The following is a 27,215-nucleotide window of genomic DNA, read 5'->3' as shown; positions in this document are numbered from 1 at the left end:
TGGGCTGTCTGTAGCTTGGTAGTTCCCAAGTATGTAGAAATTGGCATAAGATTTTTATAAACTACTTAAAGCTACAACTAATGTCTGGTTAAAGACCAAATGCAAACACCCTAAAGACTATATTTCCAGAATAGTAAAAAGCTGGCCTAAAGAAACATCCAGGAAATACATTATAAAAAACTTTTTCCTAAATCAAGCAAAACCAGTCCTGTGCAGGGCATGAAGACTAAATGAATAATATCTGCATGCCTGAAGTCCAGCTAGGTTTGCTAAATAAAGGAATCAGTAATACCTGTACCTTCCATAGGGTACAAAGGAGAAAAACAGAAATAACATTTGTTAAATGCTAACTGTGGATCAAACACTGCGCTAGAAGCTTTTTATATGCGAAATCTTACTTAATTTTTATAAAGATCCTGTGAAGCTAGTAATATTCACCCCAGTTTGCCAATGAGGAAGCAGACTCAGAGAACTTAAGTAACTTACCGAGACCACACAATGAATATGTGACAGAGCTGATTTGAGCCCAGCTACCCTAATAAGGGTAATAAAGATTAAAATTCTGTACTTTCACTTCTAAAGGTAATATAAGAAGATAACATCCACTAGCACTCTGTCCTCTCCTCTAACAATTTGTGATATAAATGAAAACATACCTAAGACCCTTCGGTGGCCAGACAGCACTCGGCAGGTGTAAGAGGGGTCATTCGCTCAACCTGTTTATTTTTTAGAGTTGTTGGGTGGCTGTGCAGGAGAGCATGCCCAGCGCCGCCCTGCTGATGACAACACCTCTGTTATGGATGAATGAGCAGCTCTTCCTGGAAACCACTGGCATGCACAAGTGTGTTGGAGAAGACAAGCTTTTGTTTCCTCATCTGGTACAAAGGAATCCTTGCATAGGTAAGATATGGATGGCTAGAAAGCAAAGGGATTTTTTTTCTGTGGTAGTCACTGCAGGAAGTCAAGAGTAGGTTGGTGTCCTTATCAATAAGAGTTATTGTGACGATGGTCCAAAGTCTGGCAGGAATTATTTATTTATTTGCTTGCAGTTTTTGATGCTAGACAGCAGGAACGCCAAGGGCAGTTCTGCGCCAAGCCACAAGAATGAAAGCCCAGGACTTCCCCTTGGGCACCAGCTTCCATTTCAATTTGGGGCAAGAGTAAAATCTGCCGAAGGGTAGGAGTTTGAGAACTTCCTGCTGGTTCAGATTTCAAACAGAACTTGTGCTTACTTGTCACCCCAGCACCAGAGCTCAGAGCGAGCTCCGGTGAGTTCAGGAGACCCGGAGACAAGGCACTTTCCTGGACCAGCGACCTCCTGGCTTCCAGTAAGTACTTCTTGGTGTGACTGGTTTGCGTTCTCAAGGATGTGATGATCTAGAAGCTGTTTTTTAAACTAATTTGTTTTTCTTATTCTGAAATATTAATTAAAGGGGGTACAAGTATTTTTGTTACATGAGTACCTTATATAATCCTTAAGTCAGGGATTTACGTGTGTGGGTCACCAAAATAGTCTTCATTATAAACAGGTAAATTTTTATCCCATATCCCCCCCCTCCCCCTTTCTTGGTTTCTCATATCCTTTAATTGCTTTGTGCCTGTGTGTACTCACTGTTTGGCTCCCACTTATTAGTGAAAACATATGGCGTTTGGTTTTCCATTCCTGAGATACTTCACCTAGGATAATGATCTCCAGTTCCATCCAAGTTGCTGCAAATGACATTATTCATTCCTTTTTATGGCTGAGTAGTACTCCATGGTATATGTATATCACATTTTCTTTATCCACTCATGAATTGATGGGCACTTAGGTTGATTCCACATCTTTATAATTGTGAATTGTGCTGCAATAAACATTCAAGTGCAGGTGTATTTCTGATACAATGTCTTCATTCTTTTGGGTAGATACCCAGCACTGGGATTGCTGAATCAAATGGTAGGTCTACATGTGTTTCTTTAAGGAATCTCTATACTGTTTTCCCTAGAGGTTGTACTAATTTGCAGTCCTACCAACAGGTACATAAGCATTCCTTTCTCTCTGCATCCACACTAGCATCTATTGTTTTTTAACTTTTTAATAATGGCCAGTCTGATAGGGGTAAGATGGTAACTCATTGTGGTGTTAATTTGTATTTTCCTGATGATTAGTGATGTTGAGCATTTTTTTCATATGTTTACTGGCCATTTGTCTGTCTTTTTTGAAAAACTTCTATTTATGTCTTTTGCCCACTCTTTGGTGGGTTGTTTGTTTTTTCTTGCTGATTTGTTTGAATTCTTTACAGATTCTAAGTATTATTATTAGTTCTTTGTCAGATCTATAGTTTGTGAATATTTTCTCTCATTCTGTAGGTTATCTATTCACTTATTTCCTCTGCTGTACAGAAGCTTTTTAATTTAAGTACCATTTACTTATTCTTGTTATTGCTGTATTTGCCTTTGGGGTCCTATAAATCCTTTGCCTAGGCGAATGTCTAGAAGAGTTTTTCCCACTTTTTCTTCTAGAATGTTTATAGTTTCATGCCTTACATTTGTCTTTTATCCATCTTGAATTAATTTTTGTATATGGTGAGACACAGGGGTCCTTTTCATTCTTCTGCATGTGGCTATCCAGTTTTCCCAGGACTATTTATTGAATAGAACTTCCTTTTTCCACTGTATATTGTTGTCTGCTTTGTCAAAGATCAGTTGGTTGTAGGTAGATGGTTTTATTTATGAGTACTCTATTCTGTTCTGTTGGCCTATGTCTCTACTTTTATACCAGTACCATGTGGCTTTGGTTACTATAACGTCTTGTAGTATAATTTGAAGCCAGGTAATGTGATGCCTCCAGATTTGTTCTTTTTGCTTAAGATTGCTTTGGGTGTTCAGGCTCTTTTTTGGTTGCATATGAGGCTTAGGATTATTTTTTCTAGATCTGTGAAATATGATGTTGGTATTTTGATGGGGATTACATTGAATCTGTAAATCACTTTGGGCAGTATGGACATTTTAACTATGTTGATTCTACCTAAAAGCTTTTTTGCAATTTAAGCAATTGCAAAGTTGAAAAATGAAAATTTTGTAGAACAATATTGCTGTTATGAGCTCTTTCTTGATAAATTTCTTGGACTCATGAACTAAAATAAAATCTTAAGCTCTCCCCCAGCTGACTGCATGGACCCCATCTTGGCCAAGGGTATACCCTAAAACTGAGTTACTGGCCATGAGAAGGAGGTCAGATATGCCTCGTCATGCCCCACCCCCAGAAATCCTTTGTTGCTCATTAACAGGCCTAAGTCTACAAGACAAACCTGTCCCCAATTTGCATAACAAATTACTTGAGTCTGGGGTAAATGGCTGGTGGCTTATTTCTAATTAGCAGATTTCTTTATCTTAAAACATTGCAAGCCTTTGGGCAAAGGTTCATTTCTTTAACTGATTACAAATCAAAGAGTCTTTAAATCCACCTGTAACCTGTAAGCCCCGGCTTTGAGATGTCCCACCACTCAGGCCAAATCAATGTATGCCTTCCATGTGTTGATTTATGACTTTATGTGTAATTCCTGTCTCCCTGAAATGTATAAAGCCAAACTGTAACCCAACCTCAGAGAGTCCACTTGCTCAAGGCTTCTTGGGCATGGCCCCAGGCCATGGTCCTCAAATTTGGTTCAGAATAAACCTCTTTTAAATTATTTTACAGAGTTTGGCTTCTTTCCCATTAACAGGCTATACTACAGTCAGAGGGAAATAGGACCACTTAGTATATCATACTCATCAAATCTCAAATAATGTTACAAAGAACAGGTTAGGCAATGACTATGGGGAGATTCTCCTTAATAAAATCAAAGAGGGAAAGGTTTCGTTTGTTTATTTGTTTGTTTTGTTTGGGGACAATGACAAGAAATGCAAACAGAACTATGAAAAGATTTAATTCTTTCTTAGATAGGAGGAAGAGCAAAGTGGTTAAGACCAACTCTCAAGTTAGGATTCTGGCTCTGCCTTTTTTTAATTATGTGATCAAAGGCAAGTTACTTAATCTTGCTAATAACTATTTCATTGTCTATAAATGGGTATTGTATCATTTTAAAAATAGTATAAGCTTTATAGTATTGTTATGAGGATCTGATGAGATTTCATATTGTAACAGAGGGTATGGTCTGGACAAAACTGCAAAAATATTTTCTCTCTCTTTAAAACATCCTCTATTCCTTTTTGAGAACTAAAACCTGCATCCCTGCCTAAGGCCAGTGGTTGGGAGGGGCAGGGTAAGTCTTTTGTTGTTTGTACAACAGGTGGTGGCTCAGCTGGACTGGGTGGAGGGAGGTCCTGGGTGGAGGTCACAGGATTGACTTCAACCTTGGGATGGGATGGGACCATTAGAATCATCAACTGTAGTTGAACAGCGATTGCCTGAAGCTCAGTATTTCTGCTTATTATTAAGACAATGGCATTTTTCAGACAGGAATCTCCATCCTTCTCATTTGCTAGCAAAGTAATAAACTTCTCTTTCCTTCTCCTCTCTCAGTAACAATAGCTCTATGAGGGACTTACTGAGTAGAAGGGCCTGGAATGTATTAGGTACTCAGTGAACACTAGCCATTATGAAACAGTCATAGAATAAGCTGGAAAGGACCTAACAACTTTCACTTATCAAGCTCTTGTTATATATTGAGTGCTGATCAACAGATGATCTCAAGTGTTGCTCGCAGCAATCTTCAGAGCATGGTAATACTCTCACCTCCATTTTGCAGATGAGGAAATGGAGGCATAGGGAGGTACCGCAATGTACCCAAAGTCACAGCTCTCATAATGGGGATGGTCATGCTGGCAACTCAGACTTGTGGGGGGAGGAGGGGAAAGGGCATTTATTGAAACCTTAAAATCTGTACCCCCATAATATGCTGAAATAAAAAAAAAATTTTTTTAAATGGTGAGGAAACTTAACCCCAGACCCCAGAGTTTACACTGGAAGCCACCACACCCCATGCCTTATCTGTTATCTCATTTTATGGTGGGTGGGGAGAAGAGGGAGGCGTGGTCCCGACACGTGACTTGGGAGCCCTTCACGAGCACTGGAAGGCCAGAGACGTCCTCCAAAGTGGACTTTGCCATCTGCCATGCACAGGGAGCATGAATGTGGTTGGGGTTGTCTGTGAACATCATATGGTGCTTCGGTGGGGGACCTACGCGTGAGTCACTTCAGTCTTCTCTGCAGATGCAGTTTTTCATTTGCAAAACGAGCTATCTCAGAACAGGACCATTCTGAGACACAAAAGAAATAATGTATGGAAATTCAGTTTGTAAACTGTAATAAAGACTTTAAAAATAATTAAGGATTTTATCCAGAAAAAATGATTTTGGGGCTTTTGGACAAAGAACAGCCCAAAATAGCTTGCTGTAAACACGCGGCTTTAAAATATGTCACCCACGGCTAACTTCTCAGGCACACTGCTCTGATCTGATCTTGGAGTGCTGTTACTCACGAGGCTCGGTGCTGCGGGGGAGGAGCGGCAGAGTCCCATAGCATGGGTGGAGGAGGGAAAGGTCATGGGCTGCAAACCACTTGTCTCCCATTCTTCTTCAGGCAGTAAAATTCTTGAAATTGGAAAGAACCTCATGAATTTGATACAAAACCTCAGGGGTAATGTTTTCTTATATTGTGCATCCTTTTTGGGGAGTGGGCAAGGTTTGAACATGGTTATATTTCTCTTCCTCTGGCAGACCTGCTTTTCCAGGAAACAAAAGCCTTTGGCTTCAATAGCTTGGCATCTTTCCTGGGCATTACAGCTCCTTGAACGCATCTGAGTGTGCCCACCACACGGGGTAAGGGCTAAGGGCACCAGTTCTTGAATATATGCTTTAAGATGCCCCAGAAAAGTACTAATTTCCTCAAATAATCACTACTGTTATTTATTATACAGCACACCTCAAGAGAGAAAACCTTTCCCTAGGCAGAGTAGGTATGATTTCAGGACCCCACTGGTCTCCAAAGAGCTCCCAGATTCTCTGACAGCCTCCCAAAGTATACTTTGAGAACTTGAGATCTTGTCCTAATCATGAGACTTTCCATATCTGTTTAAAAAATTCTATATATATATATGTGTATGTAAATGTGTGTATATATATACATATATATGTATAAAATATTAGATAATCACTACGAACCATCTATATCTTAGGAGGAATGAGTGAGTTTATGCTGAAGACCAGGACATAACACCATGTCAGTTGGATGGTAAAGGGCTTCTGTCTCCTCTCCATTGTACCTGGGGTTTCCCTGGCTCCTCCCTTCTGTTTTTCTATTTTGCGGGACTTACTAACTGAAGGTATATGTTAAACACCAACACCTTCCTGGTTTCAAAGATCTCCCCTTCCCTGGAGCCCTTTCCCCATGAGAGTCCCCTTCTCTTAGACCCTGTGTTGGTCACGAGATCACCAGCAGCTGTCCAGGCGAGGACTTGGCCTCTCACATTCAGTTTCCCTGTGTCGCCCTCAGCCCCCAGGGTTGGGCAGCATGAGGAGGGCCCGCTCGGGTGGCTGAGGCAGCTAAAGAACAGGGGTGGCCTGGTGCTGGCTCCTAAGTTTCCCTCTGGAGTAAGTGAGCTCCTGGCATGGAAAGGGACTTGGGCTTCCTCTCAGCCGGCAGCTGTGTTTGTTCTGCCCTCTGCCCTGTTCTTACCTCTCCTCCTTGGTGCTGCTGTCCCCCAGGGCTCTCGTCAGAGCCACTTAGGAAGCAGGCACAGAGAAAGTCTAAGGAAGACAGCGCCTTCAGTCATCTGTACAACAAACACCTCCGCAGAGCCACCCACTGCATGAGCACAGCTGCTTGGATTTGTCTCGTCACGGGGGCCACCTTCAGCCTCAGGGCCAGGCAGGGAAATATTAAAGAGAGAATGGAAGGCGGGAGACCCATAACCCTTCTCATGAGCATCATGAGCACCATGGTGGTGCTCGGGGATTCAGTGGCTAATCAATGAAGCGTACACACTGTTGTCTGGGGACTGACCTACTGAACCCTTCTTTTTGACAGGTGAGAACAGCCAGCCAGCATGGAATCCAAACCTCAGAAGAGTCCAGGTACCCAACAGGCATAATCTCAGGAGAAATCTTTTTATTGAAAATGACCAACAACTCCCTTTAAGCTGACCAGGATACAGAAATTGGTCTTAGTGGGAATAATGGGTGGCTTTCTGTGACAATGATTCTTGGTTTGAGAATGTAGCAGGAATCCCTTCCTGGATTCAGTTAATTATCGTGTAAGAGTTTACCTGTCTAGAAAGTTAACATTTTCTGTTTTTTCATGGGCCCCAAATTGTATCTTTTGCTTGAAGACAGTGCTAATAGCAAAAACCATGACCCAGCAAGGACTGGCGAGTATTTCCTTAATTTTACATGTTGCTCCCTCTTAAAGAAACTGCCTAAATTGTTAACAGGATTTACTATGAGGTAGCTCAAGGTACAGTATTCAAATGTTCTTGCTTATTCACATAGCTCATTGTAGGCGAGTGGTTAGAAGAGCAGAACTTAGGATAAAGTCACTCATCAGTTAAATTATCCAATTCAACTAAAAAATATTTACATAGCACCCATTACTAGTAAGTCTCTGTGCTTTATATTACAGGGATATGCAGATTAATTAATAAGAGGCATTGTCTGCAAGGAGTCTATAATCTTGTTAGGAAGTTAAGCAAGTAGCTGTATTGGGAAGTTAACATCAGCACATATAATTAGGCTATGACAGGAATCATGAAATAAATACAAAATGCTATGGAGTCTGAAGAAGAAAAAGCATGTAAGTATTAATAATTATTGGAATCCAGAGAGGTTTTATGGAGAAGGGATTTGAGCTAGACCCTATAAGATGAATAGGGATTTAAAAGAGATCGTAACTTGTGTGGTGGCTCATACCTATAATCCCAGCACTTTGGCAGGCTGAGAAAATTCCCTTCTGTTCCTAGTTTGCCAAGAGTTTTATCAAGAAGAGTAATCCTGGCCTCAGAATGAGTCGGAATTGAGGGTTGTTTTTTTTTTTTATGATTTCACTTTATCTCTGTTGTTGGCTTATTAGTTGTAAATGTCTGTTTTGTTATTTTAGTGATTGCTTTAAACATGTCTTTAACATAGTGCAGTCTAACTTCCAGTGGTATTATACCAATTCACATATAATATAAGAGCTTTACAAAAATGTATTTCCATTTTTTTCTTCTGGCCTTTATAGTACCATCAGATTGCATTTTACTTGTACATATGTTATAATCTGCATAACATATGTTATTATTTTTGTTTAAACAATCAATTGACTCTTTAATGTTTTAAGTAGTAAGAAAAACTTTTCATATATATACCCTTGTAGTTACCATTTCAGTGTTCTTCATTCCTTTGTATAAATTCAGATTTCCATCTGCATATCCCTTGTGTTTGAAAGATTTCCTTTGATATTTCTTAACAACGCAAGCCTCCTAGTGATAAATTCTTTCAGCTTTTATGAGTCTAAAAAGTCTAAATTGCCTTCATTTTTAAAATACATTTTGCTGAATATGAAATTTTGAATGATGGTATTTTTTTCACTACTTTAAATATATTGTTTCACTTTTTTTTTTTTTTTTTTTTTTTTTTTTGAGACAGAGTCTCGCTTTGTTGCCCAGGCTAGAGTGAGTGCCATGGCGTCAGCCTAGCTCACAGCAACCTCAAACTCCTGGCTCAAGCAATCCTCCTGCCTCAGGCTCCCAAGTAGCTGGGACTATAGGCATTCGCCACCATGCCCTGCTAATTTTTTGTATATATTAGTTGGCCAATTAATTTCTTTCTATTTATAGTAGAGACGGGGTCTCGCTCTTGCTCAGGCCGGTTTCAAACTCCTGACCTCGAGCAATCCGTCCGCCTCGGCCTCCCAGAGAGCTAGGATTACAGGCGTGAGCCACCGCGCCCGGCCTGTTCCACTTTTTCTTGTTTGCATTGTTTCTGATGAGAAGTCAGTATATTTGTTCCTTGTCCTTGTTCTGTACACATCATGTCTTTCTTTTCCTCTGGCTGCTTTTAAGATTTTTTTTCTTTATCATTGGTTTTAGCAATTTCATTATGATGAGCCTTGGTGTACTTTCCTTTGTTTATCCTATCTTGGGGTTCACTGAGCTGGCTTAGATCTCTGGGTTTATAGCTTAAGTTTGTAACATTTTTAGCATTATTTCTTTGGATGTTTTGTCTGTCTCTGTCCCTCACTTCAAGGATTCCTCTTACATGTGTATTAGGCCACTTGAAATTGTCCACAGTGTACTGGTGCTCTTTTTATGTTTTTGAATTCTTTTTTCACTGTTGTTGATTTTGATAGTCCCTATTGCTATGCCTTCGAGTTCACTAAACTTTTCTCCTGCAATATTTAATCTGCCTTTATTCTCATTCCCATCAGTGGTTTTGTTTTTTTGTTTGTTCGTTTTGTTTTTTTGAGACAGAGTCTCGCTTTGTTGCCCAGGCTAGAGTGAGTGCCGTGGCGTCAGCCTAGCTCACAGCAACCTCAAACTCTTGGGCTCCAGTGATCCTCCTGCCTCAGCATCCCGAGGAGCTGGGACTACAGGCATGCGCCACCATGCCCAGCTAATTTTTTTTTCTATATATATCAACTTAGTTGGCCAATTAATTTCTTTCTATTTATAGTAGAGACGGGGGTCTCGCTCTTGCTCAGGCTGGTTTCGAACTCCTGACCTCGAGCAATCCACCTACCTCAGCCTCCCAGAGTGCTAGGATTACAGGCGTGAGCCACCGTGCCCGGCCAGCCATCAGTGGTTTTTTTTCCTCCCTGAGACATTGTAGTTTTCATCTCTAACATTTCACTGAGTCTTTTTTATATCTTCTATGTCTCTACCTAACTTCATGAAAATACAATGATAATAACTGTTTTAATAACTTTAAAAATGATCTTCTCTGCCAATGCTAACATCGGGGTCAGTTCTAGATCTGTTTTAATTGTTGATTAGTCTCCTCATTATAGGTCATATTTTCCTGCCTCTCTGCATGCCTGGTAATCTTTGATTGCCAGACACTGCAAATTTTACCTTGTCAGGTCCTGGATATTTTTGCATTCCTATAAATCTTGAGCTTTGTTCTGGGATGTAATTAAGTTTCTTGCAAACAACCTTGTTTTTGTGTTTTTGTTTTTTTAAGGCAAGCATGAAACCAAATTTATTGAGGAATGACAAGATAAGTTTACAGAGCAAGAGCAAGATATAGGTTTACAAAGCAAGAGCAAGACACATTTGCCACAGAGGATGGACGGACCCCTTGTCGTAACCAAGGGGTCCTTGTTCTTTTAAGTCTTGCTTCTGTGATTTGTTAGGTGGATCTGGAGCAGTCTTCAGCCAAGGGCTAATTATCCCTCGCTACTGAGGCAAGACCTTCCCGAGTATTCTGCCCAATGCTCTGTAAATTATAAGTGTTTCCAGTCTTGTGTGATGGAACAGGCACTGTTTATGGCCCTCTAATCTGTTTCAATCAATGGTTCTTTCTCTGACTTCAGGTAGTTTCACCACACACGTGTGTTGGGTTTTGGGTTTTGGTTTTGTTGAGCTTGGTTTTGCTTTCACATCCAGGTGAGTTTAGTTTGTCCTTAGTTTTGGAAAAGGCAGCCTTTACTTAAAAACTTAAAGCTTCTTGGCTCACGCCTGTAATCCTAGCACTCTGGGAGGCCGAGGTGGGAGGACTGCTTGAGCTCAAGAGTTCGAGACCAGCCTGAGCAAGAGCGAGACCCCATCTCTACTATAAATAGAAAGAAATTAGCCAAACAACTAAAAATAGAAAAAATTAGCCAGGCACAGTGGCGCGTGCCTGTAGTCCCAGCTACCTGGGAGGCTGAGGCAGGAGGATTGCTTGAGCCCAGGAGTTTGAGGTTGCTGTGAGCCAGGCTAATGCCACACCACTCTAACCTAGGCAAGAGAGTGAGACTCTCTCAAAAAAAAATTATCAAACTTAAAGCTTTTTTATGAAGTGAAAACAGAGTCAGGATTTGGTATTAAATAACACAGCTTTTGGAACTATTAGAATAGTACGTAGTAATTCTGGCAAGGTAGCTGTCCTTTCCATCCCTTCCTCCCCAACTTCTGCAGCAACTCCACCTGCTCCCACTTCGCAAAACAGCCTTTTGCCACCTCGTTTTTAATAGCAACTGGTTTTACTTGGTTTGTTATGCCAAAGGGCAATGCAGAATTATCATGTTGCTGCGATGGAAATGAGACCACCTTTGCTCATATGTAGAGAGCCAATGCCAGGCTTCAGAAATAGAGAGCCAGACAGCACGGGCTGAATTAAGGTGTCCTAAATGTTGTATAAATGAAGGCCTCACACTGTGAGTAAATAAGAATCATAGAATCATACACTTGGTCCTTTGTTTTCCTGAGTTATTATGGGTGTTCTTTCCAATAACCGAATAATTTGAAGACTGTTCCAGAGATAAACAATGTTTTCCAATTAGAGCAATTCTTTTCAGAAATTAATGGAGAACAAACTGGGTCCCGTTCACTCTCTTTTATTAGGCCAACAATTTACATTTTATTATAAAAGTGAAGTCTGCAAACAAGATCACTTTATTAAATCACCACCTCCTCCGCTTTTCTCCTCTGTGGTAAGTATTCACTATGATTTAGTAAGCCTCCCACCAGCCTCGTGAGCATTTTTAAAACGCCGTTCGTTTCCTCTGAGATTTAACTGAGATGTAGAATCTATTTTATGTTTCAGAACTCTTGGAAAAAGCGGTTTTTCATCCTGTTAAAGAATAAGGGAGAGGGCTTTACTCTCTTCTACTACAAAGACCATCATTACCGAGGCTCCGTTCAAATTGATCGGTGTGTATCCAAGCAGGAAACGTTTTATAACAACAACTACTATAAAGTCAAATACTAACAAGCTGCATACAAATTGAAACTTAAATCATTGACCAAAGCAACCAAGCGTTTCAAACTTATTATTTGTGACTGAGTAGGAGCTAAAATAGTAAACACTTTGAGCAAAAGATAAACATTTTATAGTATATGTTATAGTTGATAAATCTTTAAGAAGCATTCAGCGAAGGTCTTTGATTCATGTAATTTGTGGACAAGATGCAGCAGATGAAATTACCATTTTATAAAGGCAAAAATGCATTTTAAAAATATTTAGATCAGCTTTGCTGTCTCTCTTTAAGAAATTATGTACAAAAAAATTGGCAAAGATAATCATTTGTGGCACCCGGAATCCAAACAAAATAGAAAGTTTTGAATTAAATTTCAGGCTAACCAAAGTATTTCCAATTAATGATAGACCGAATCCAAAATCCAAACTTATTTTCTAAAATTATTGGATAATCTTCAAGACATGTATCAAGTAGATCTAAAGTTTTATTCAATTTGAATCACAGTATAAAATAGTAGTCCGTTTTCTTTCTATTTTTGCATTGTCATTGGTTTAATACTCTGTGTCTGTATCCAACAGAAATTCCAGTGTAGAAGTCGGCATAAGTAGCCAGGAGAAGTTGCAATCTGTACAGAAGATGTTCAAATGTCAGCCTGATGAGGTGATGTCCATCAGAACCACTAACAGGGAGTACTTCCTCATCAGCCATGACAGGTGAGAGTAGTCAGATAGCACAGAGCATCTCCTGTGTGCAACACAAAAGCAACCCAGAGACCAAAACATTCTAAACCAATAAACAACAAACATGCTCTGAACAGAGACCCATGCCACAGCCTCAAACGCCATTTTGTCAGTCTACATTACTTGTTAATTACCTTGAAAAGTCACTGTACTAGTTTCCTAGGGCTGCCATAACAAAGTGCCATAAACTAACCGGGTGGCTTAGAACAACAAAAATTTATTGTCTCACTGTACTGGAGTCCGAAAGTCTGAAATCAAGGTGTTGGCAGGGCTACACTCCCGCTGAAGGTGCCAGGGAATGACCTGTTCCAGGCAGATCTATTCTCTCCTAACTATTGGTAGTTCCCTTGGCTTGTGGCCACATAATCCAGACTTCATGTGGTGTTCTTGGTGTGTGCTTGTCTCCGTGTCCAAATCTCCCCTTTTTATATGGACACCTGTCATAGTGGATTAGGAGCCCATCTTACTCCAGTATGACCTCATCTTGACTAATCACATCTGCAACAACTCTATTTCCAAATGCGGTCACGTTCTGAGGTTATTAGGGATTGTAACTGGAACATGTGAAGGGGGGGGGTGCAAAATTCAGTGCATAACAGTCACCATCACCCCAGATGTATTCCATATAAAAGAACCCAATACACCAACATCCATGCAAGCTACATATATTAGGGAGGGACTATGCTCACCCCTAATGGAATCTTCAGTTTTCAAGAGAGGCTCCTGGCACTAGCAGAGGTTCCTAATGGATTCTTCATCGATAAGTATCTGCTTGAGTGAGAGGCAAAGTTGGTTTTGGGGGAGTGGGGGAATGGCAACAAATGCTAAAGCCAAAGTATGAAGAACCTTGTTCTGCTGCAGATTGACCCAATGCTTTCTTTTAAATTGCCGGGCGAGTTAACAGAAAAGAAGATGTGATTTATAAAACATCATTCAAGCACATTATTTGTAAACACATGTATTCCTTAAGGGGAGACACACCTGGACAGTTACACAAAAATAGTGCTGACATGTTGGGGGGCTCACTTAAGAACACAAAAGAAATCGGCATCAAAGCCAAAAGCCCCAAACCCTGTGATTACTACTGTTATTTCCGACTTTACTGCTCATTTCTCTGAGCTTCCCCCACAAAGGTGGCATGAGAGGTAATTTTAGTGTGCAAACGTGGAGGTGGGCCATTTAAACTACTTAGGAAAAATCCTATTTCCCTGGTACCTGCTCTCACTGCCTGTTCTAACGTTAATAAAAGAGTCCCTCTCTGGTTCAAAAGGAGTGCAGGTGCTATTGTTGTCACGCGCTGGCTGAAAGTGTATTCCTATCAACAGGGAGAAGATTGAAGACTGGGTCTCCTTCCTGTCATCATATTGGCGGAATATAAAAGCACCACATCAGAATGAAAAGGTGACTGTATATCGCTAATAAAATAACAGGGTAACTGAACACAACCCTCTTTCAACAGGAAACAACGGTAGCTTTTTTTTTTTCTCCTTAGCAACTTGGCATTAATACAAGGAACAAATAAGTGAGAACATGTACGTCCCTGTTATTTTTTTATGATTAACAATAGGAAAAAAATTATTTTTGCATTTTGCAAGAGAGCTAAAATACAGACACTTCAGATTTTCTTTATTGTGGTGGGGGGGAGGAAAAGTTAACTGTAATATTTTTAAATAGTAGCTAGAACTACAGTACTTTCAATCATTGTTATTCAAGGTACATAATAAGCTTCCTTTCAAATGACTAAGTCTGGGGTGGTTTCTATAAAAATGTTTTTCATCTTGCTTGCATTTTTTAATATAATGTCTCTTTCATGTAAGTGCTAGTAGCTTTAAATTTTAAATTTACGAGGACCTCTGCTAATTTTTTAAGTTCTTTCTTAGGGCAGACATTTATAGATGGAATTTTGGTCTCTAGGTTTTTGGGGGTTTTTTGTTTGTTTTGTTTGTTTGTTTGTTTTATTTTTGACATGTTTTCTAGGCTGTTCTATGCTTGCAGCAAAAGCGAAAGCCAGGGAGGAGAAAGCAAAGCATGTCTGCAAGTGGACTCAAATGATTAAGCAAAGAGAACACGGCATGAGGGAGACACAGTTGCGAAGATAGGTTGAGGGAAACGTGGGTCATCTCTGAAGGCCAGGCTGAGCATCCTCGAGGGGCTGGGAACAGGAGAGAGTCAAGGTCAGCTCTGGTTTTAGTGAGATAACACCAGCCATCTGGCAGCATGAGTATTAGACAGCCATGGGGAGAGGCTGGAGGCAGGGAGCCTAGTGGAGGGGCTGCTGCTTCGGTCCAGATGAGAGATTAGCTGTGTCCTGATTACACTGTTCTTTTCTTGTAAGCAGGAGAAATTCTCATGGGGTGATAAAAGGCCCTCTTCAGACACTCTCCTTGGTCCTTTAAGCTCATCACAGGACTCCGGCTGGCCAAGAAATAGTCTCCCAGACATGGTAATTATACTTACCTATTTCCCTCTCAGAACACCACACTTCGGAGTCAGCTAATGCTTCAAAATCTCACCAATTAGCAGTTGAATTGGACCATGCCCACCTTCCCCAAAGCCTAATGGACCATAAGAATGATCCTAAGCCCTGACAGTTGTCCTGTGTGTAGTTTGTTTCCATACCAAAGATGAGCCTCACTGCTTGGCCGGATACCTCTCAATATATACATTCATTTCAGATGCTCTTGCCGTGCGTCTGGGGCTGCGAGGTTAAGATCCCTTGGCTAAACCACAGCCTGGTTGGCAGCTTTTTCCTTCCTTCTACACACAGCACACAAATCCCTCTGTAAAGAGATTCCCCAAACACAACTTGATTTCCTGCCGTACTGTCTGTACTGCACAGGCAAAGGCAGACTCTCAGCTTTCTTGGATTTGCAATGTTCCCAACTTTAGACATCAGCAATGAACTGGCTAAGTGGTTTTGTTCTTCTGCATGGATACTATCAATATTTCTTCCCTTAGAGACTTAGCCACTGACTTACCCCTGTCTGTGGGTACCAAGCTCATCTAATGAAGCATAGCCTCCTATTTTATCCAGTTGGTAGCTCTCCAACTATTTTAATAGCTTTTTGTAACATATCAAATTCACCACGCCAAACATCTCATCCTAGTTATTCATTTAATGAGTAGAAACAGTGGCATAAAACAGTTAGGAAGGCCAATCCTTTTCAGTAAGTGCCTCTTGCTTTTCACTCATGATATCCCCTCCCCCCCAGAGATAATATTATTGATCAGTTTGCTTTTCCATACTATGTATTCAGATCCAGTGATGTTTCAACCAGCTCCAGTTGAGTACCATTTGCCTTGTTGGTAGTTGTTGTTATTGTTTAAATTAAGTGGAGAACCTTTCTTTACCCTCAGCTCAGACGATCTGGCTCCATGAGCTTGGAGCTAGAAAAATGGATACAACTTAAATACACCTGGTTGTTTGTGTTTTATTTATCACCTTATTTCAAGGATTTCCTAGAGAATACTGAGTCTTTTCCAAACCCCCTGCTCGAAGGCATTGTTCTTGGATGAATTAAATTGTACTTATAACAATTTTCCTACCATACAAAGCAGCTACTTTGTGGTAGAATATCATGTATCTATTGGGGAAGGGAGAGCAATAATTAGCTGAACCTAGATCACCTTGAAACCAGTAATTCACCCTATCACGTGATCAACATGACCAAAGTACATTGCTATGGAAACAAAAGAAGTATGAGAGCAGAACACAAAAGAGAAATATTGAGCAGGAAGAGGAAAGGTGCAGTGTCTCTGAGTTAATTACCTCCTCAGATGGCTTTGGATGATAACCAGAAAAGGATGGGGGGGGGGGAGTACTCCATGGCAGAGCTTAGGGACTTAGAATGCCAACCCTGGGAGAAAACCACTTGTTCTAAGTTACAGCTCCAGATGGTAGAACAAAAATAAAAGGCTGAATGATGTGCTTATATTTTTATATCATCAGTGGTGACCCAGACTCCAGAGGCAAGTTCAAGTTGTGGGCTTCTGGATATTACCTTGGAAGATCTTCTGGTCTTTTCAACCTAACTAATAATCTATTATGGCTTTTCCAGAAAGCGTGTGATTTAATTCCATCTCTTGCAAAGAAAAGAAAAAGGATTAATTTCTTTTTTCTCCCTTTCATTCAGCATTTTATGGAAAAACGTTCTCCAGAATTCAGACCAGCTCATCTACCATATGATTTCTTGTCAGAGACCACTAAAGATACAAAAGAAGAGAGTCATTACCTTAGTCCTCGAGCTGTTCTTTTAGAGGTAACCCCTTCTGTCTGTCCATCATGCATTCCTACGAATATTTCCTGCACCCCTGCCATGCACTGTTCACGAGGCACTAGGTGGCGTCCATGGGAACACAGGTAAATCAAGTGATGTGCTCATGGTGCTGACACTTGGATAGGAGCTGACTATAATACAAGACGGAAAGGGCTCCATGCTGAGAACAGATGCTTGTAATATGCCCAGGGTGCACGACGGGGGAGGGGAGAGAGGCTGACTTCCAGACAAAAGGTCAGGGAAGGTTGCTCAGGGGAGATGATTTGACCTTACTTGATTGGTAAAATATGGATGTGGGGGATTGACTTGGGAAGTCTTTCTGCATGCTTGGCAGCAAGAATAATATGAGCAAAGGTCCCTGGGTGGTAAGTTGGGTGGCGTGTATCAGTCTATTGATCCATTGGAAGCCCTTCCTGGCCGCCTGCTGCGCGCCGGCACTGGACTGTACTAGGCATGGTGCCTACAATGATGAATCCGATGTCGCGCCTGCCCTCAGAGATCACAGTCCTCTCAGTCGCTGTGTGACAGTGTGACATAGAGGTATGGTTACAGGGCTCGGGGAGCAATAGAAAAGGACAGGTTTTCTCTCTCTTCCAGAGGCAGGGAAGGCTTCAGAGATGAAATGGCAATTGATATGTGTACGGTGAATAGTTCAGTTAGGCTGCAACCGAGAGTGCATGAATGGCACAGTGGGAAATAAAATAAAAAAGAGTCAGAACACGATGGGTCTTGAATGCCAAGTTGACTTCATTCTGTGGGTAGCATAGGGGCAGTGATGGCTTCATAGTTGAGAGGTTGCAAAACCTGAATTAACTTTCACTAACATTAACTTAGCAGCTACATCTGTGGCAGACTACAGAGAGAAGAGAATGGCTGGCCAGGTGTCGTAGTAGCTCACGCCTACAATCTTAGCGCTCTGGGAGGCCAAGACGGGAGGATTGCTCGAGGTCAGGAGTTCGAGAAAAGAATGGAAGTGAGAGATAGAAAGACAAAAGGGGGGTGAAGGGATGGCATTGTTTCCCAAATTGGGGGTTTTCTACAAGATGGTGACATGTGTTTCTACAGAGTAAGCATTCTTGGCCAAATAGGTCTGAAAACACCAAGTTAAAGGAGGTTAAACAAGCTTCTTAGCAGCAGAATTCTCAGAGCCTTTAGTATGCAGTGGTGCATTATAAAGAGCCAGGCCTGATACAATGCACAGCATTTCCCAGGCTCATTTGAGCGCAGAGCCCTTCTTTCACCAAAAATACGTTCATGCTCGTGTTTCCTGGGACGCAGTCTTTTGTGATAGTCCCAACAAGCAGTCAGGTGTGTGTCAAGCACCAGTTAAGCCTGGCATTTTTTAGGCACTTCGTGAGATGCAGTCTAATTAAAGCAGCTAAGACTAAGCTAAAAGACCCCCTACCCCCGCCCAACAACAACAAAAAAAAAAACAGTACAAAACTAGGCAATAGAAATCCAGAGAAAGGAGAACTTGGCAGTAGCTGAAGCGAGAAGAGAAGGCTGCGGGACGTCAGCCAGGCCCGAACACGATTCCAACAGGCAGGAGGGAAGAGGGGCATGCCAGGTAAAGGAAGCAGGTGCACGTGGGGACGGGAAGAGCACTGTTTGTAGGGGACAATCGGGAGATTGGCTTGACTGGAGCCAAGTATTCCAATGATGGGTCAACAATGAACTTGCTAGGAGGCCTCAGGGGTTTTGAACAACCATTGCTGCAAGTGACTGTCTTCGTTCTAAAGGAGTTATTGAGAGCCTCCCAAGGGCCATGCCTTCTAGGTCCCTCACCCTCCTTCCCAACCAAGCAACCTGGGCTGCCTGAGAGCACAGTAGCCTGTGTCATAGACCCAGCCAAGTGCCATGATTTAGTGGTAGAATTGATTGGGGAAAAGCTCTCGTGTCGTTAAGTATCTAATGATGAAACAGAAAGGTAAATAGCAATTTAGTCCAATAGAAAGAACATTTGTATCAGGAACATGGGGGATTCGGGAGAAGAAAGCTGACTTTGAGTCTGCCAGAGGCTTTGCTGGTTCTGGTAAGGTTGGTGCATATACCCCAAACGAGAACCACGTTCATCCGGTCGGTGGTAGATATGTTAACACTTACTATTTCAGGGCGCAGAGCCATAATACCAGGAACAAGAAGATACCTGATTGGTAGACTTGTATCTTTACATTTATTCCTCTTATCTATAGTTGGATAATATTATTGCTGCCAACAATCCTGATGAAGCCATTGAACCTGGCAGTCCAGACCAGATCTCCAAAAGAATTGATCGTCTTTACGTGTCAATGAAATCCGGGTAAGTGAAACTGCCATTTAAAAAACTGATTTTAGCTAATCTGCTGTTATGGAATAATTACTGCCAGTTCATTTTAATAGCTGATAAATTGATGCAAAACATTACCACAGACAAGGTTCAACATATTTAATTCAGTAATCTCAAAACAAGAAAATGTGGCAGTGGTTTCTCCACCCACAGAAAACCATCAGTAATGTCCTCAGGACATTTTCTGTCTCCTAGGGAAGTTATTTTCTATTTTGCATTTATGTCTTTCACACTCTCACTTCTGTCCTCCCAACCCTGTAAAGGGTTATTTTGATTCCATATCCATTTTCAGAAGGGAAATTTTGTTGGATTTGATTCTAACTATGGCTGGGATTCTGATGGTGGTTGGATAGACTTCAAGACCTTGTTAGTTTTCACATGGCTGCTAGCTGCTTAAATCTGACACACACAGCGGAAAATTGTAAATAGACATGCTAAAAAAGGGTTTGTTTTAACTTCTTACACTGTAGTTTTTTCCAAGAGACATCCCCTGGATCTGCAGAGAGCAGAAAAAAGGAACCCCAGACCCTTCCAAACACTCAGTTTGAGGAGCTTCGCCTGCAAGAACGAGGCTCAGGAAGTGATTCGTGTCTTTCACCTGCCAACACGGAAGCGCAGGCCGCAAGTGACCAGAAGAGATCAACCTCACTAACTGTTGTGCAATTGTCTATATTAATCAAGTAAAGCTCTAATTTCTAAAACTTTATGGGCCCTAAGAGCAAGGCAGGCTGCTACTGCTGCTTTTGTTCTCTCTCTCTTTTTTTTTTTTTTTTTGCGTATAATTTAAATTTTAAAGCAGTTCCTAAAAATCTCCAAGTCAGCCAAGAATCTGACCAACTTCTCCCTGTCATTGTGGCCAAGGAGAGTGAATAAATAACTCTCTTTCGCTGGGGAAAGTAGTCCCTGGATTGGGCGTAGCAAGTTCAACTATTTTTAAAAATTGTCCTTTGGCAATCTTTCATGTCCTGGAACTTTGGACACACACTGACCTAAGTAGCATGTCACCTAGCTTTTTACATCAGTGTGATTATGGACCCAGAAGTTGCGTGAGGCTTCATCATCCACCAGGAGAGGGGTATTTAGGTTTTAAGTGATACCAAGAGCATTTGATATGATTGTTGTAATTTTAACTCTTCTCTGTGTCTTCTTCTATGGAATCATTTCCGGCAAAGAAATGCACAAACTGACCTGATGTGGACAGTTACGTAACCAATTTAGTCCATTTTTGCCTCCTTTCCTGTTGCCTACCACCTACTACCACATCCCAAGATGGGTAGAGAAGGACATTAATGAGTACTTTTCAGAAATTTAAATTTATACTTTTCTTGCAAATGTTTTGGACAACCTTTACAATCTAGAAAATGTTTAATATCATCTCAGAAATAGGAGGCCAAAAGTCTACTCAGAAAGTATAGCTCAGAGCCAGGGCCAGTCACCTCACATGACTGTCACAAATGTCTTGTCTCCTAGCAACATCCCTGATGAAAGCCAAGTGAAGAAGCTGAATGTGTTCCTTTCTCATTCCGATATCATAAACTATCTCACTCTCATAGAAGCCTCAGGACGGATATGGTAGGTCGGCGATTTGACTGTTATTGATTATACATGGAGTTGGAAAGGACGACGAGAATAATTATATCTTGAAACACTGTATTTGGCAAAACTGACCAGGGGGCTTGGATTACCATATTGCTGTTGTTACAAGAAGGTCTTTGAAGCAGAAATGAGGGTATTGCTGTCTAGGAGAGTCAGCTGGAAGGTGGGGTTGGAGGAAGGTGTGTAAGAGGACCCAAAAGTCCAGGAAGCAGTCAAGTTCTGACTTCTCAAAGATGAAGAAGAATGGGCAGGCATACATATGGTCCAAAGACATCATTCCCAATCGTCACATAATGAATATTTGAGGAATGAATAAAATTAATGAAGTTAACAAAATTCAAAGATCTAAAAGAAAAAAGGCATACATGTCAGGGTCTAAGACTTCCAGAGAGAAGGTAAAAAACTGCCTGTCAGGGAATCAGACACAAAAGACAGTGTGACAGAGAATTTTCTTAATCACTATTTATTTGATTCTACATTCTTTTATTTATTTATTTTTCTTTTTTTGTTTGAGACAGGGTCTCACTTTGTTGCCCAAGCTAGAGTGAGTGTTGTGGTGTCAGCCTAGCTCACAGCAACCTCAATCTCCTGGGCTCAAGCAATTCTCCTGCCTCAGCCTCCCGAGTAGCTGGGACTACAGGCATGCACCACCATGCCTAGCTAATTTTTTCTATATATATTAGTTGGCCAATTAATTTCTATTTATAGTAGAGACGGGGTCTCGCTCTTGCTCAGGTTGGTTTTGAACTCCTGACCTTGAGCAATCCGCCCACCTCGGCCTCCCAGAGTGCTAGGATTATAGGTGTGAGCCACCACACCTGGCCTGATTCTACATTCTTTTAAAGATTTTGTAATTTATTTTGAAGGAAGATTACATTTTTGTAAGAGAAGAAAGCCCTTCACTGTACAGTAAATGCTACACATTATTTATCTTATAATTTCTAAGTGGAGAGGAACCACAACCTTCCATTTTTCCAAATTTGCCATTCTCTAAGGCTCAATAAATACTTGACGAAGACTGTGGACTTCTCTAGGACTGGGGTTGCTCATCAATCAATTCATTTATTTGTTCACTAGATATTCATTATATAATCATATGTACCCACTTCCAACAAATACTTATTGAGCACCCTCTGTTTATTTGGAGCTAAGGGACTATAAGAATTAAAAAAACAAAACAATCAAAAAGGTGGTACCATACTTCCAGGGTCACATAGCCTGGTGAAAAAGACAGCTACATAAACAAGTAAATATAAAATGCATTTTATTTAAAATATAATAAATAAGGTACTCATATAATACAATAGAAGTCCAGGGGAAGGGGACATTAATTACAGCAAAGGAATGGAATGTAGGACTTCGTAGGACTTGGTAAAGGCAGTATGATTTGAGCTGGGCTTTGGGGGAAGGGGTAGGCTCCCATAGCAGGGATAGAGGAAAGAATATTCCAAACAGGAGAAGGAGGTCGTCTCCTTCAGAGGCATTGCAGCAAGCTCAGGGCGAGGCCCCACGCGTGCCCTGCCCTCCCAGCTGGCCTCCGTCTCACGTGTCGTATTCCCGCCGCAGTGTGGCTCAGTGGGAAGGCCCCCCGCGCCTGGGATGCTTGTTTTACCATGGAGATCATCTTTTGGCGGTGAATGACCTGAAGCCCCAGAGCCTGGAGGAGGTTTCCTTGTTTTTCAGCCGATCCATACAGAAGGAGGTGAGTGCTACTCACCAGCCCTGGTCCGGGCAAGTCAGTGCCAGAAGGAACAAGATCATGGTCTTAGATGGAGTCTGAGAAATACTCTGAACACAAATGGGATTCTTCCTTCTTCTGCCACTGAGCATAAATAACAGAATGTTCTTTTAGGAAGGACTCTTTCAGAATTCTTTCCCATCGAGTAGTGTCTGGAGAGAGCACTGGGCTAGGAGACTGAGCAGGTACCCGGGTTCAGGACCTCAGGTGCAAAAAGAGCTTATGTGAAATCAGGCTGGCTCAGGGCTTGCAAACTGACTCCTTCAACCAATTTGTACTTCAGTTTTCCTCTATGAAAAATCAGGGATAATGACAGCACTCGTTGGAAGATTAAATGGGAATAACATGCTTACAACAGTAACTGGCACGTATTAGGTGCTCGATATATTAATAGTTATTACTTTTATTTCTACTATGACTGGCCATGGAATGTTGTACAAGTTCAATTTTTTAAGCTTCAGTTTCCTCATCTCAGAAATCATCATAGCTGTATCTTCCTAGAGTTATCGTAAGAATGAAACATTATATGTGGGTATGCACTGAGTATGTGTGTTTATAAAGGATTGGCTCTTGTCCTGGACATCAGTGCAGTTTCCATTTTAATTCCTTCTGTGGTCTACTTTTATTTCTAACTAGCCCTGTGACCTTGGAAAAACCCCTTCCTTCCCTGGGCTTCCCTTGGCTTCCCTTTATTCTCTCTGAAGTGAGAGGGTTGGTTTTCAAACTACTTCTTGCACCCCGGGACGGGAGTGAAAAAAGAGGAGAGGAAAGGAACAGTTTGCTGGGGCTTCAACTGGAGAAGTTCACATTTACCATTGATCTTTTATGAAAAAAAGTAAGTCCAAAATATTGGACTTTCCTGTTAGCTTTCTGGAAGAAACAGTTTCTTGGCTTAAAATTGTTGAAATCCATAATACTAGATGATCTCCCAAATTTCTCCCAACTCTAAGAGTTTATGATTACCTAGCATATCTATATTAAGAATATATCTTATCTGTTCTATATCACACAATAACTCTATTGAACAAACTTTACTATCCCTATTATCTAAATGAGTAAACCAGTAAAGATAAGTGAGTTGTCTACGATACATAACTAGTTAGTGGCAGAACATATACACATTCATTCATTCATTCATTCTCTATTTATTGATCATTTCCTGAATGTTGGATACTGTTCTAGGTTTGAGAGCTATAAAAATGGCTTCAGCCTGAGCTTAAGGAGCTCATAGATCAGTGCATAAAACAGCATGTTATGTGCCACTTACAATACAGTGTGTGCCCTGATAATATGAACAGAGGCCACAGGAGCACAGAGGTAGATGGGAGTAAATCTATTTGAAGGAGGCCAGGAGGGTGTCTCAGAGGTGGTGTTTGACTGGGCTTTGAAGACTGGATAGGATTTTGCCTGGTGGAAAAGAGGTAGCTTTCAGGGACCTGGTCTAACAATCTGGTAACTGTTGCATATTTTCTCTGCCAAAGATCCACACTGGAGCCAAGTGGCCAATATAATCTTTTAAGCCCTTCTGAAAGCTACCAAACAGTACTCTGACCCAAAGATCCAGACATTGGCTTAGAAATCAAGAAAAGAGTTTTTGCCTGGGAGCTGATCCAGGAACTCTCCCTGGGTGTTGCTGACTGCAGTTTATCATGACCGCCCTTCTACACTGTGGAGTCATTGCACAGGAGGGAGGCGACGGCATTTCTCTTGTGCGGGCTCTGCCTTCCTCCTTTCTATTTGATAACAACTCCTGGATGCCACTGAGAAATATGGGGTCTCACTGACATGACTGTCCAGAAGATCAGAAAATCCCCCTACTTTTCCACTTCCACCATTCCTGGCTTATTTCTTTATGTTAAAATGGATATCCAATCCTCGGTTAAAATTCAAACATCTGATCCCTGGAAAGAAAAAGTTGGAAGAGGGCAATGTGGCACCAATAAAGGAACAACCAAGGGCCCCTGATGTTTTTCAAGTCCCCGAGCCCATCACATTTGCTTTCCTTCCTGTCAGGCTACAGTTGAGATAAATGGGAGGGTGAGTGGGGATGGGCTGGGGTCAGTGAAGGGAGAGAATGTGAGATATTAGAAGGCCGGGGAGAGGAGTGTGTGTGTGTGTGGGGGGGGAGCGCGCGCGTGGGTGTGTGTGTGGGGGGGCACGCGCAAGGGCAGAACAAGCTAGATTTCCTGCAAAACTCATCAAACTTCAATTTCCTCCCAGTTTTGTCTGGGCTTGGTCCTGTCTGGTGGTCTCATCTTGATTCACTAGTTTCAAGAGGCTCTTTTAAGTCTTGGCGCAAGTGGGCCCACCTGGACACCATCGATGCCCTCTGGAATCTGCCCTAAAGGCTCAGGCCAGTGGACGCCAGAAAATAACCCACCTTCCACCCAAATACACAAGTCATCCCTGGCTGCTTGTGGCCCACATGTCACAGTTCATCACAGGATTTTCTTCAAAAACAGCTTCAAAGTGTGTGAATGAGGACAGACTGAGAACCAACCACCGTAAAGGATAATCTTTAATCATATAATTTTCTTCTTTCTTGTGTTTTAGAAAGTAAAACTCACCATCGGGAGGATCCCGAATTCGGAGAAATTCCATGTTGTAGCTTGTACATGCCCCTTAAGGTATCAAGGTGTCACACCTCCTCCACTGGATACATCTAGACTGGAGAGGGCGCTAAAGAGGGGTCCAGGCATTAAAAAGGGCCCTCGGAAAAGCACTGGAGAGTGACATGCCACCCTGAGATATGAGACAAGCCGTTGCTCTCGGAATTTCTGCATCTGCATCTTAACCGTGGGGATAAGTGTCCCCTCTCTGGCTATTGCATCAGAAATGCTGAGAGGGTTCAGTGGGATAGTGACTATGGAACGCAGTGAAAATGGAAAGCCTTATTATCTGAGACTTTGTCCCAAACGCCACAATGCAGCTTGGGTCAGCCCCTCACGTAATACATGCTGCGTGTTCCATGAGGTCGTGGTCCACACAATCCCTTCTTTGTTAGGGAACGTACAGTTGGAAATACTCATTCCAGGAAGGCAAGGTTCCCAAGAGAGAAGTGATACCCGATCAGCCTTCCCAAACACTGTCCTGCCTCTCATCACCCCCTCCAGACTGCTGAGACAGAGTGGCCTCCTGGATTCAGTAAGTATCTTGTTTTCTTAAAGACCCAGAAGCTTTAGAAGTCAAGGAAGTTTTAGGTCACATGCAGCAAAGAGCTGCCTGCTGTACAAGCAGTAAGACAACTACTTAGCACTTCAAAGTCTGATAGTTCTTAACTGATGGATGCATTAACTGATAATCTTGGGAAGCCAAAAGAATCAAACCCTTTTTTTATAAATAGGAAAACAAAGGCAGAGAGCTAAAGCACTAATCAAATCGGGAAATGTTAGAGCAAAAGGAGCCTTCAGAAACAGTATCATACCATGTTGTCATTTCACGTGAAGAAATCAAGGCCTAGAATGATGAAAGACACGCCCGCGTTGGGGCTCCAGGTTTCATAGTTGTTGAGTGGCAGCGCCAAGAATCCAAAACCAGCTCTGGGAAACCAGTGTCCTGATCCTCACCTTGTATTTAGACTTAGATTAGAAAAGACCTTCAGCACTTAGAAGAGACATTCAAATACAATTCATTTTCTGTTACCCAGATTGTCAGGGAAGTATAAACAAATTTTCATCTACATGTCCTATTTGACCTACTTTTTCTACTTCTAGAAATTTATCCTACACAAATACTCACACAAATACACAAAGATATCTGTAAAAAAAAAAGTTTACTGTACCATTGTTTGTAATAATAAAAAAAATCACTTGGGGATTGCTTAATTATGATTTCATATAATTGAACACTGTAGATGTTAAAAAGTTCAGCATGTATAGTTATGGAAAAACATTCACGATATATTAAGAATGAAAAATCAAGTTATAGCACAGTATTATATCATCTCATTTTGTAAAAAATAGATTTTTGTTGTTTGTGCAGATGTATAGATAAAATGTTTCCAACTCTAATCAGGGAGAGAGATACCTTGCATCATTGTCATGAGGTTTAAATTTAAGCACATTGTGTGATATGTAGTGTTAATTGTGCTACTGTTGCTCTGACATGCTTTTTTGAATTAAAGTTTAGAATATATCAAATTATTAAAAAAAAATTATCTGAGAAATATGATCAAGGTTGGCCATGGAGGGAGAGGCATTTCTGTAATGCTTGAATTTTTTTTTTTTTTTGCAATGAGCATATGTCACTTTTATAATAAAATATATACAAGTGTGAAAAAATATTTATGTATGTATGTGTATTTTTTTAAACTTTCATAAGTGAGAAACCAAGCCACCACAGCGAAGGAAATAAAAAACCATCAAGGCAAAACCATCTGGCAACCAGCAATGTGTATGGATACACTGCTCCAAGCCCAAAGAGCCTTCCCCCTGCTTTCCTCAGCAGGCTGCACCCCCATGCTAAGGAGAGCTGGACAACCCTTAGTTGCCAGTTCCTTCCACCCCATCACTGAGGCAAATGGCTGGAGGCCTAAGGAGTTGAATCATTTCTGTGGCTCCCGGGAGTGCTGGGAGCAGAACACAGAACCCCTGGCTCCCGACCCCAGGCTCTTCCCAGCCCGCTGCAGTGAGAGCAGCCAGCCTACTCCTGATTCTCCCTTAATCCCAGACCTTTCCACCTG

The 27,215-nt window shown here is 41.5% G+C and overlaps 1 protein-coding gene across 2 annotated transcripts; it reads left to right on the top strand.

The window, feature by feature from the left end:
• The first annotated feature begins 860 nt into the window (after positions 1-860).
• PLEKHS1 (pleckstrin homology domain containing S1) lies at positions 861-25,359 on the top strand. 2 transcript variants are annotated; one of them, XM_076009775.1, is made up of 13 exons: positions 861-1,328; positions 7,010-7,056; positions 11,502-11,590; positions 11,704-11,810; positions 12,436-12,570; positions 13,923-13,998; positions 14,936-15,040; positions 16,731-16,856; positions 19,067-19,173; positions 19,671-19,880; positions 20,671-20,772; positions 22,363-22,498; positions 25,088-25,359. In XM_076009775.1, the coding sequence occupies exons 2-13, from the start codon at positions 7,029-7,031 to the stop codon at positions 25,265-25,267; spliced, it is 1,401 nt and encodes a 466-aa protein (XP_075865890.1). In that variant the 5' UTR covers positions 861-1,328; positions 7,010-7,028; the 3' UTR covers positions 25,268-25,359. The 2 variants fall into 2 exon arrangements, with proteins under 2 accessions (XP_075865890.1, XP_075865891.1); XM_076009776.1 differs by lacking the exon at positions 861-1,328 and having other exon boundaries at positions 6,650-7,056.
• Positions 25,360-27,215: the final 1,856 nt, after the last annotated feature.

This window comes from Microcebus murinus, chromosome 14, assembly GCF_040939455.1.
Source record: "Microcebus murinus isolate Inina chromosome 14, M.murinus_Inina_mat1.0, whole genome shotgun sequence".
Classification (NCBI taxonomy): Eukaryota; Metazoa; Chordata; class Mammalia; order Primates; family Cheirogaleidae; genus Microcebus; species Microcebus murinus.
The sequence above is the reverse complement of the archived record's forward strand: the minus strand, read 5'-3'. Positions and strand labels throughout refer to the sequence as shown.

What these genes read in the sequence shown, in the direction of transcription:
- PLEKHS1 (XM_076009775.1), top strand. Translation starts at nt 7,029, where the DNA reads ATGGAATCCAAACCTCAGAAGAGTCCAG. An exon ending in CTCCGCTTTTCTCCTCTGTG is followed by an intron (nt 11,591 to 11,703) that starts GTAAGTATTCAC and finishes TTTATGTTTCAG; the next exon opens with AACTCTTGGAAAAAGCGGTT. An exon ending in GGCTCCGTTCAAATTGATCG is followed by an intron (nt 11,811 to 12,435) that starts GTGTGTATCCAA and finishes TGTATCCAACAG; the next exon opens with AAATTCCAGTGTAGAAGTCG.